Here is a 12283-nt window from a genome sequence, read left to right on the forward strand (position 1 = left end):
GAGATCATGACCTGAGCCGAAGCTGGACACCCAATTGACTGAGCCACCCAGGCACCCCAGCAATTCTTTTTCTTTTTTTTTTTTTTCAACGTTTTATTTATTTTTGGGACAGAGAGAGACAGAGCATGAACGGGGGAGGGGCAGAGAGAGAGGGAGACACAGAATCGGAAACAGGCTCCAGGCTCTGAGCCATCAGCCCAGAGCCTGACGCGGGGCTCGAACTCACGGACCACGAGATCGTGACCTGGCTGAAGTCGGACGCTTAACCGACTGCGCCACCCAGGCGCCCCTGCAATTCTTTTTCTTAACATCAAGTTAATAATGACTATCCATATAGTAGAAAGTATGGCTTCAAATTTACCTGCTTCCAATAAATCCACAAAATCTGACAGGAATACATATGTTGGGTGAGTAATTTTGATTGTTTATTTATTCTGATGAGATGGATGTTCTTTGGATTTTATATTAAATGTTCATAAGATGAACCTCTACAATTATGCAAATTTCTTTAGTTTAGAGACAATACATTGGAATGTAGCTTATAATACAAAACAAAATAAAAACAATGCACATTTTCTTTCCAATGGAATTTTCATCCTTTGTTCTGGGGTTTGGCTCATCTAAGAAAGTGGGGGAGTGTATCAGTTATGTCTCAATAAAAAAAGTGAGGCAAAAAAATGTCACAAAAAACATGAGTGAACAAAATCAAAGTTCAGCCTGCATGAGTGAACAAAATCAAAGTTCAGCCTGGGATTCAGCCTTTAATTCCAGGATCACGGGCTGTATCTAAAAAATAATTAAAGGAGGCTCCTAGTGCCTAAGGGAGATTTAACTGTGTTGCAGCCTATTATGAAGTGATTTCATGTGCTTTGTGACGGACCTTACATAGAATTCACTTCTAAAATACTGTGTATGTTATTCATCTCAGGAGTAGACATAAATCTGCCAAAGCAGTCGGCAAATTTAGCTCCAATTCTTGCCCCAGGTTCGCAGAACACAATAGAGCATTAATAATCTTCATGAGGTTTAAGGAATTCCTGCGAGTTCCCTATGATTCACTAAGAGTTGTGTGAAATGTCTTGCTTAGAGCCTTTATCATGTCAGCATTTCAGAAGGTGCTCCTCTTACCCATCCCAAACAGAGGTAACCTCCTACATGTTTATTTCTCTAGGAAGTTCAAGGAGAGGAAAAGGAAAAATTATGAAGATGAAGGTCAGAATAAAATGAAAGACTTCTCAGCCAGCACTTTCCTTTGGTCACTGATATATAATACTAACCATTCTGTGTAACTTCCCACGGTTTGCTAAAGACTTTATTCCTAACTTTGGGCAACTTTGGCCCATGTTTTAGAAAAAGAAAATACCAAACAAGCTTGAAGAAGACACGGTAAAAGCAATTCTATTTAGTGAAAAATATATATCTTGGGAAGATCAAAGTATTGCAATTGCCAGATTCATACTGGATTGAATTTGGTTTGATGCCCAAATTAGTCTTTCCTTTGGTCCCTGATAGAGTGATCATCTTAGAAGTGCTTCTTATCAAGGGGATAAAAACTTTCTATGGACAAGCTCTCCAATTTTTTGACAAAGGGGTCATCAGACGTTGGGAGCAGACATCAAGGAAAACTAAAGAATATCCCCCTTATGAATTAATAGGAGTATTATAATTCATACAAGAGAATAAAATTGCTGGTTTGAGAATTTCTTCTTGAAGATAGGAAAAATGACTAGATCAGTGATTTTAAAAATACCAAGGCCCAGATCTCCTTGACCAACTGAATTAGAATTTCTAGGGGTGGGGACCAAGGTATCAATACCTTTTAAAGCACCCCAGGTTGTTATGATTTTGAAATGTTGTTAGAGTTTAGAATCACTGAAGTAGATGAACGGCATGCTTTTGCAGAATAATGATTCATAGATTCCACTGGGAAATCTCCAGATAGTGAAAGCAGTTTTGCAGAGTAAAACAGAAAGGATAAGAGAAGTTGGAGGAGAAAGTGGATGGCAGTATTTCTCCAACTTTAATGTGCACATGAGTGGCATAAGAGTTAGTTAAAACCAGATTTTGATTCAGTGGGTGTAGAGTGGGGACTGAGATTCTACATTTCTAACAAACTTCCCAGGCAATGCTGCTGGGGTGCTGCTTCCCTGACCACATTTTGTCTAACAGGGAACTATGGGTAAATGTCCTCTTGCCCCTCACCAAGAGAAGAAAGGAGGTGTCCTTTTGCCTTAAGGTTTTGAGGCTTATTCTGAAGAAGGAGAGTGTATTAACATCATGGAATGCTTTATTTTTGAAACCAGCTATGATCCACTAACTAATTAAGAATCTGTTACTCTAAATGTTTTTGAGGAGGAAGTTAATAGTACTTCTGTTCCACTTCCTGAACAGTTAAATTTAATTCAACAAATAGAATTTAAGCCTTAGGGATTAAAAAAAGATATATGAGACAGCTTGCATGAGGGAATTCACAATCTTTCTGGGGAAACAGAAAATTAACATGTGAAATGCTAAATCAATGCTCTAGGAGCACAGTGTGGGGAATCCATATTGACCAGGGAGGAAAGACACTTGGAAAAGCCTTCATGGAGGAGGTGATATTTGACTATGAAGTTGAAGAATGAGTAGGATTCCAATTCATGAAAAATGGGGGGGGGGGGGGCCCGCCCAAGGATGCTTCAGAACAAAGAACCAAAGCAGGGGTTCCTAACTTTGGCTGCACATCAGACCATCTGGGAAGCTTTAAAAAGTACTTTCAGCGTCTAAATTAATTGGAGCCCGAGAACCAGTGTTTTTTGAAAAGCTCCCTGGTGATTTTAATGTGCAATTAGGTTGAGGATCACTGGAGATGTATAAAGACACAAAGTTTTTGTTAAGATTTTTTGAGGTATTTGGAAGGAAGTGGGAGAAATGTAGAGCAAAGAAGTCCCAGATGGTTCTTGGCAAAGATGGCTTGACCCACTGTGGTGTGGGGAGGAAAACTTGTTATCACTAATAATTAAAGTAGTATATAATTATTACTGAAATAACCGAAGGCTGTGGATGATGTGCTTCATAAATATGAATTAGATTGAATTAAGGTCATTCCTATAGTAGCAGTTAGTCTTGCATTCCGTGTCATGTATTATTATACCAAGAGATAGGAAGTGCTGGTGGCCCAGTTAGGACTCCTGTGACGGAGGCCTGGGGCAGTGGCCACCGGGGAGGAAAGGGGATAGATTCAGTATAGTTGATGGAGTGAGTCCTCAATGTCAGTGTTACTCCCAGTGTGGTTCTTGGACCAGCAAAATCTGCATGAATGAGGAACATTATTAAAAATGCAAACTCTGGGGGCACCTGGGTGGCTCAATTGGTTAAGCGTCCAACTCTTGATTTCAGCTCAGGTCATGATCTCGTGGTTGTGAGATCAAGCCCCAGTTGGGGCTCCATGCTAGCTAGGAGCCTGCTTGGGATTCTCTCTCTTCCTCTCTCTGCCCCTCTCCTGCTCACATGTGGATTTACACACATACTCTCCCTCCCTCTCTCTCTCTCTCTCTCTCAAAATAAAGAAATAAACATTAAAAAAAAGAAGAAATGCAAATTCTGGTACATACATCCTCAACCTGTTGAATCAGAATTTCTGGAAAATGAGCCCATGAAGAGTCCAGTGATTGTTATGTTAGCTAAACTTTGAGGAGCACTGGTCTACAGAGCTGAAAGAAGCTACAGGACTCGTAGACTACATGCCCACATAGCCTCAGACCCAGACATACACAAAACCCATCGAAAGTCAAGAAGGAGACAAAGAAGTGTGTGAGATGGAGAGATAGTAGTGAGAAAGGCCCTCTCTACAGGGCATATGGGAGGACTACCATAGGAACATAAGGCTGCTGGTTCAGGATGCAGTGCTCATGTGACATAGGAAGGGACAGGTGGAGTGACAGCCATGGCATTGCTAGGATGGATGGTGTGGCCAGGGTATGCTGGGACGTCACACCCAGGATGATGAGTGGGAGTGAACAGGCACCCGCTGAATCACATTGGTGATGGGGTGAGGGGCTGGCACCATGAATGGCTGCAAGGTCTTCTGACTCTAGTGCTTTCTTTCTGGCAAGCCATCTTCCTTTGGTTCCTTAGTAATTTCTCCACATTCTCTCCTGGGAATCTGGTGGAGGAATGCTGCTGGACAAATAGTTTCCACACAAAAATGTCTGCCTTCTTCTCTTACTTCTGTTTTTCGGTTTCACTTACCTTATTACAATAATTCTGTATTATTTTGTCACACGTTTGCTAAAATTTGGATGTCTCACTCCCCCTTCTCTAAGCTCTTTAGCCTCATGTCTTCTCCTTCATGCTTTTTTTGGAGCATTCCTTTTCTTGAGAAGCTCTAAGTCCTGTTTCTACAGAACTACATGCCCATTCATTCTTTCTTTGTGCCTATTATAACCAAATTCAGTCTCTCAGGTTCCTACTCAGCTCTGTGCTTTCAGTCCATCATCCATTTCACTTATTTCTCACTAAAATCTCCTAAAGTGACAAAGGTCACATTTGTCAACTATGTTGACAGAACTAAAAACCTCTTATTGATCAGGTGGGCTAACGCTGTTTAAAATATCAGTGGCTTCTTGCTCAATCTAAAACAGTGGTGAAGTAAAGAGAGGTGTCTACTATTCAGCCATTCAGAGATCTAGAGCCTTCCATCTCCTGCATTGAGCCAGAAGGCAAGGGATTGAGTGAGATACTGGTTTTTATGAGTCACGCCGAGAAGTAAGTGTGTCACTTCCACCCAAATTCCACTTGCCAGAACTCAGTCAGATGACCTCACCTCACTGCAGGGAAGTTGGGAATACGTTCTACAATGCTTTCAAGAGGGAGAAGAATTGGGGTCTGATGAACACGCTGCATTCTTTGCCACACCCTACTTTTTCACGTCAGTCTCTCTAAAGCTGGTGTCTTTCAGACTCTCAATGTTGGGAGGTGTAATAATGAGGGCTAGTTATTCTCTGTTCACTGTACATCAAGTGGGTCACAAACATTATCTCTGGCTTTCGGGCAATCGTGCAAAGCAGTTATTATTTTCACTATACCCATTTCATAGATGAGGAAACTAAAGAACAAAGATAAAGTAACTTACCCAAGAACCCAGGCAGTCTGAGTCCAAGCCCAGTAGCTTATGTTTTACAGTCCCCATGCAGAGAAAGAAAATGGCCACTATGGCCAGACAGAACTGGAGAAATTACTGTTCTGTAATTTACTGGTTGTATAATATTGCACGAGTTTTCCAACTTCTGTGAGCTTTGGCTTCTGCATTTGTAAACTGAATGATTAGTATTGCCTCATAGAGTGGATATAAGATTAGAACACAACCCACTAGCAACACTTGGGAATGTAGAGGTAAAACTATTTCTAAATTTAGGAAAAACAATGGAGTTTTCTCTGTCACTGTTTCTTCTTATTTTACCAACATAACATTTATACCTTTGGCTAGAGAAATATCAGATGTCCTAACAAGAACCCAAGCTATGTTCCTAATCTGAAACCAGTTAGAATGTGCAATCGTTTCCACCGCAACGAGACATAAAGGTTCCCAAACTAAACTGAATACAAACATGATTATTTGGCTGCTCTGGTCCCTAGAGATAAATACAATTTTGTTGACAATACTGCTGGGTGTTCAGAATTCATTATGATTCAGTTCACTCTTTAACATCTACACTCATAGCTGAACCTCACTAATTTTCATTCTATTAAATTATAAAATAACAAAACAATACTATCTTATTCTGCTTCTTGAATGTAACTTACCTAATATTTCATATTATTAAGATTTGTGTTATTTCATAAGAAATATTCTGAGAAAATTGTTTGTGGAATACTGTTAGGAAAATTGTGCTTCTGTATTATTTTAACTTATATATATTTTTTAATTATAAAAGCAACTCATGTTCATTATTTATAATCAAAGAAATTAAAAAAAACCACTCCTTCCATCTAGGGGAGCCTGGGTGGCTCAGTGGGTGAAGTGTCTGACTCTTGGTTTTGGCTCAGGTCATGATCTCAGGGTTTGTGAGATCGAGCCCCCTAATTGGGCTCTGTACTGACATGTGGAGCCTGCCTAGGATTCTTTTTCTCCCCCTCTTTCTCTGCCCCTCCCCCACTCATTCTCTGTCTCTGTCTCTTTCTCTGTCTCTCTCTCTCTCACACACACACATACACACACTAAATAAACTTTAAAAAACTCCTATCTGAACACAAACACCATCAACTTATTTGCTTTTCTTCCAATCCTTTTTAATAAGTAGGTTTTAAAGGAGTCAGAAATTTTTTCTTTCTGCATTCTGCATTTTTTTACTTAATTTTATGTCATTAGCATTTCCCCATATTATGACATTTTCTTTGAAACACATTGCATACGGATATCAAGTGGTTGTGCCCTACATTCTATAGTCTATTGATGACTTTTATATGGAAGTATTTTCTATTATAAACAGCACTCAAATGGACATTTTTGTACCTAAAGATTTTTCACATTTGCTTGGGATGATTCACAGAAATGGTCAAGGGAATAAAATTTTTAAATTTTTTAAAGAACTTTTGTTTTCTAAAAAGTTCACCCCTATTCATAATCCTACCAGTGGAGAGTTGTACAGTTTTCTTTTTTTCTTTCCTCTTATTGTTTTTATTTATTTTTTGTTTATTGAAGTCTAAGTGACACACATTGTTACATTGGTTTTAAATGTACAACATAGTGATTGGATAAAGCTATAGATTACATTGTGTTCACACATGAGAGAATTCTGTGAGAACCATCTGCAAGAATTGAGCAGTTTTTATCTGACCTTTATTTTCTTAGCAACTACAGGAGCAAAAGTAAAAGCTCTTACATTCATCATCTTTCTAAATCTTCACATTAGCTCTTTTAGGTGGGGTTAGCAGATACTAATTTCCTCCGTAAAACAAGGCAATTGAGTTCTGGAAGTCCAAAGGAGTTAAATAAGGTACACCACATAGTGGTAGAGCAAGGACTTGGACCAAGTTCCTCCAAGTCCCATTCCTGGTCTCCTTGACCACTGCACTAGGTGTGCTCTGTGAGTCATAGTAACTGAGAATAGTCCATTACCTGGGAGGGGCATTGAGAAAGGGAGGAAGAAGAAGAAGAAGTTAGCTAGAGAAAGAAAAAGAAGAAAAGAAGATGGAGGAGGAGGAAGGAAGGAAGGAAGGACATTTGTGATATTCATTAATTGTAGGTGCTAAGTTGCTTCCTCCCCTTCCAGCTCTCTGAGAGCATTTGTAACAGTCATAATGCAACTGGTAAGTAAAAAAGCTGGGATTAAACCTTAAGTTTCTCTGATGGAAAAAGTAATGGCTCTTTCTCTATTTGAAAGAAAAAAGTACTACACTTTTATTCTAACTGTTAGTTTCTGGGAAACCACTGGGATGGAAAGCTTTGTCTTAGACATGAAAATTACAGGACTCACACATATCTCTCTCTCTCACTCTCTCTTTCACACACACACACACACACACACACACACACACACACACACAGTTGTCTCATCTTTGTTACAATCCCAGGAATCAGGCCTTTACCTTTTTACCTGAATAGATTTTCATTCACACTTATTCTTACACTCTGTCATAGCCACTATCCAAACTTATAAACTCACCATCCACTTGGTTATGGACATCTTCAGTAGATTCTCTTTTGGATAAAACAAAAACAAAAACAAAAATAAAAACATGTTCTGATTAGAACCTGTTGTTTCCACCAGAGAGTTAACTCTTATTATTGGACCATTTTGATGGATAGGAGGCAAAAGTGTGTGTGTGTGTGTGTGTGTGTGTGTGTGTGTGTGTGTAGACTGGGGAGCAGGTAGTGTAATTCCAAATTATCAGAATTGGCTGTTTAACCTATAGCAGGATTCTCGAGACGCAGTAGGTAAAGTCTGTTCTGCATATACAGATGATTTTCTTGGAAACTTGCCTTCTTCCAGCCACATTTTTATCTTTGAATGAGAACATGCTAGGTTCAATCTCTTGACTCCCTTAAATCCCAGGGCAGTAATTCTAGCTAAGAAGAGAGGATAAAATCCATCAGTACCTAAAACTCAGCCTTGTCTTTATAGAAATGATAAGGATTATTAATAGCATTATCTTCAAAGGAAAGGAGAACTCTGGGTGTGTAAAATTTAAATCTTAAAGATTCTGATAACCATTCTTATTTCCTTCATTTCCTTGCTTGCTAGATTTTAAAAGGGTTTGCTAGCTGCTGCTGAAAAATATCAGTTGCTTAACACAACCTAAGTTTTTTTTTTTTTCTCACTCACATTGAGTATAAAGTGAATATTCATGGTGACTTTCCTCCAACTGGTGATTCAGGGACCCAGGTTCCTTCTATCTTGTTGTTCATTCACCTTCAAAGAGTAGCTTATGAAGTTTCCCTGGGTGTCTACACCCTTCCAGGAGACAGAAGAAGGCAATCTATTGGAGCACCAATGAGAGATTTCTATGGGTTGGGACTAGAAGTGGCATCCATAAAATTTGTTCACATTCTAGTTGCTGGAATCCAGGCATATGGCCTCAGCTAACTGGAAAGGAGGCTAGGAAGTTGAACTGTGTGTCTGGAAAGAAGGGAAACAGCTTTGGTGAACAGCTAATCAGTCTTTATCAAACTGACTAGAAATAGGACCAGATTAATATAACATGGACAACATGGCAAAGTTAAGTCTTTTAAGACACTGGGTATATTTGAAAGTGAATTCATTCTGGCAGTCATTAGGCAAAGTCCATAACATATTTTTATAATTCTTCAGACTCCTTTCCAATGCATTTCTATCTTCTTTGATAAAACCAGGAAAAATGATAATTTTGTTTGGGGCCTAAATCACAGAAAATGTCACTTAAGGTCAATGTTGGTTGGTGGTCTTCAGCCATATTTGACTTCTCATTAAAGCAGCCAGACCAAAAATTGTGTCTAGAGGTGATATTTTGTAAGTCTCAGTTAGGAGTAAGTCTTCAAGAATGAAAATGTTTCAGTCTACACATATATCTTTGTGTCTCCAGAAACATTCAGAAATTCCTGTTGATTACAGCAATATCTACAGTTCAAAGAAGAATTGAAACCACAAGCTATTCTAACATCTGTTTTGGTTTTATGGTCAATCTGAATAGTTGTAATTTACGTTCACTGACACCACACAATGAGGTTATTTTCAAACTACTGTATTTTGTAAAAAGAAAACAACAAAAATGGCCTCTTTGTACTTACATGTTGAGCCAAGTCTCAACTATCCATACCAACAGAGGGAAAAAAAATCTCACGAATTATCAATAATAATTTAAGAACTCACCTTAGACCACAGCCTTCCCTCTTTGCTAACTAGCCTTTATGGCTAACTTTCATTGCAGTTCATTACCAACCACAGGCCCATTGGAGAAACCCATGAAAGGGCACAGAAAAGACAATAATGATAGTAAAAGAGAAGCAGAGGGCCTGGATAAAAGGATAATTACATCCCAAAACTGAAAAATTAGTCTGGCACAGGAATTATTGTTAAATGGAAACATAATGCATCATGTAATCAGACCACCCAATAGTCCCAGTAAGTCATCTGTGAGTGGGGACGCCTACACTATAACCTCTGTTAGGTATTTCCTTGAAGGCTGGACAGATAGTCTTCATTGCTAGGAAGAACCTCTCCAACAATCCTTCTGATCCTGTGCCTAATGCTGCCCACATGGGTTAGGCACCACCAACTGCCTTTTCCTTACGGGATTTGAACCAGCTTCATTTGTACTAAGTTCTGCAAATACAGAAACAATAAGCAAGCTTAAAAGCAAGGCCAGGGGCGCCTGGGTGGCGCAGTCGGTTAGGCGTCCGACTTCAGCCAGGTCACGATCTCGCGGTCCGTGAGTTCGAGCCCCGCGTCAGGCTCTGGGCTGATGGCTCAGAGCCTGGAGCCTGTTTCCGATTCTGAGTCTCCCTTTCTCTCTGACCCTCTCCCGTTCGTGCTCTGTCTCTCTCTGTCCCAAAAATAAATAAACGTTTAAAAAAAAAAAAAAAAAAAAAGCAAGGCCAGAAAATTGCTACATGATGTGAAAAAGAGGAAACAGCTGCCATTTGTTGAACACTCAGAAGTTACCTGGCTTTGTGCAATGTCCTCTGCCATAGTCTATCCCGTTTTGTCTCTACCAACCCCCCCCCCCCCCGACGTGCTCTGCATTTTTCTATTTTGGAGACGATGATCTGAAGCACATAGAGATTATGTGTGTAACACTAGGCAAGTCACTTAATCACTGACAGGGTTGGGGTGCAAAGCCAGGTTTATCTAATCTCAAAGGGCAGGCGCTTAAACACTACATTTGTTACCTATCTCTCTGACATGGACCTTCTTCAGCTTCTGGGGACGCTTCGGCTTAGCTTAGATTTCTGAATGGCTTTGCTCCTGGAGCCCTTCTACGGTCTGTGCTTCCTTGGGTCTAGGACATCTGCTGTTGCTCATCTACTCCGCTGCTGACCCCCAGTGATCACCAGGCCACTGCTCACCCTTGCTGTTAGGCTGCTCCCATCCTGCCTTAGACCTCCACCTCACTCACCCAAGGCTGGTGCACCCCTAATGGGCCATTGTACAAGTCACTATAACACAATAGTGTTACCACATTTTCTTTGAGTGGACCCCCTTGACTGCAACATTTGTTATCATTTCAGAGATGTTAAAATGTGAACAAAACAAAAACAAGTCATTGGAATTGGTGAAATAGCATAGTGACATTTCCAGTCTACAATGAATGATAAGGCTTATTACACGAGGATTTCTTCTGACTGAGAAGCTGGAAAGGCTTGATGTGATTGTTTAAAGCTTTAAGTTAACATAGCACATTTTACGATAAAAACTAATGTTTGGGAATATGGAATGGGAAGACATATCTAAAAGTCACAGTTCTTTTTTTTTTTCTCATGTTACTTATATTCCATATAGCCTGCTAATACCCTGAAACAAGCTGTCTGTATCAACTCAAGATGCGGGATGATGTTCACTGTAAACAAAAACACCAGGAAACACCTCCTTGAACAAAATCAACACTTACTTTGATTTTGTGATTATCTTTTTCCTTTACTAATTAAGTACCATCAAAGTTTTCGTCTGGTTGCCTTATTTACAGGTTAATGATGCAAATTAGCTAATCATAAATGTAACCCAGTATGTCTATACGTACTCTCATGTAAATTACTGAAAAAATAAAATAAAAATATTAAAGTTGAAAGCTGACCCTTGTTTCCTACATCAGTTATAAGGCAGGTAATTATTTATTTTTATTAACAGTTTGCGTTGGTGGGAGCCCCAACACAATGAAAGAGTTTGCACTCCTTATGCGCAAGGAGCTCGACTTGGAGGAGAGTGGAGAGGACAGAAAGAACGTCTGAGCCGGGACAGACAGATCTTGCAGGGACAGAACTTGTCTCATGCCCTCCATCAGTCTGCGTACTCAATAGTTGCCCTTGAGGTACTCATCATAAGCTAGCAGAAAAAAAGGTGGGAAATTCTGAATACAGGAGTTCTTTCTCCTTACCTGCTTTGCATTTTCACACAATTAAATTAAGTGCCCAGGTGTGACATTCATTGTTGGAAAAAGTCCTAGGGGCAGAACACAGCATTCCTTGTCACTTTACTTTATTAGCTACCACTTAGCTATTCAAGTTAGGGGGGAAGAACACCCTCAAAGCACACCTCCTCTCTTTAATTTATAACTGATTAAGCCACCAGCACTTTTCTATCCCTGAGCTAGCTTTGGGAATGTTGAGCTTTTCGTACACAGGGGCCAATTTTCAGGATTGTCAAAGTGTGCTGTTTAACATTATAATAAGCTCGCTGGAAAAGCTGCTAATGCATTTTCACAAGCTCTTGTGAATTGCTCTCCGTATTGGGAATATGTTAACAGCTCCCGACACACACAGTGTCCTAACACAAAATGAAAGCAGAACGATTTGCAGTTTAAGGAAACACAGACCACTTCCCTCTTCAACTCAGGGCACCATATGCATAAAGGGAGTAGATATACGTGAACACCCAGCTCGCCTTTTAAGTGCGTCTGTCTGCCACAGGCCTGTGGTCTGAAACCACGGCTCTATGTCTGTCACGTGTCTGGACACTGCGGCCCTCCCAAGGGGCACCGCCAGGCATGCCAGAGTAGAGGGGAAGAGTCCACTGCAGACGTGTGACAAGTCTAAGGAGCTGAATTACCCGTGGCCCCTGCACCAGGGAATAGCCTTCGTCCATCAGTCACTCAATAGCACCTGGCGATG

General features: G+C 40.1%; 1 protein-coding gene across 1 annotated transcript in view; it reads left to right on the forward strand.

Moving 5' to 3' along the window:
• The first annotated feature begins 321 nt into the window (after positions 1–321).
• The window catches only part of UPP2 (uridine phosphorylase 2), a 30863-nt gene continuing 18901 nt past the window's right edge, over positions 322–12283 (forward strand). The window contains 4 exon segments of the mRNA XM_040474666.1: positions 322–407; positions 1088–1143; positions 11304–11438; positions 12052–12071. Coding sequence (XP_040330600.1) covers positions 322–407; positions 1088–1143; positions 11304–11438; positions 12052–12071 — 297 coding nt within the window.

The sequence above is a fragment of the Herpailurus yagouaroundi genome, unplaced genomic scaffold, assembly GCF_014898765.1.
Source record: "Herpailurus yagouaroundi ecotype Mexico unplaced genomic scaffold, PumYag 140, whole genome shotgun sequence".
Lineage (NCBI taxonomy): Eukaryota > Metazoa > Chordata > Mammalia > Carnivora > Felidae > Herpailurus > Herpailurus yagouaroundi.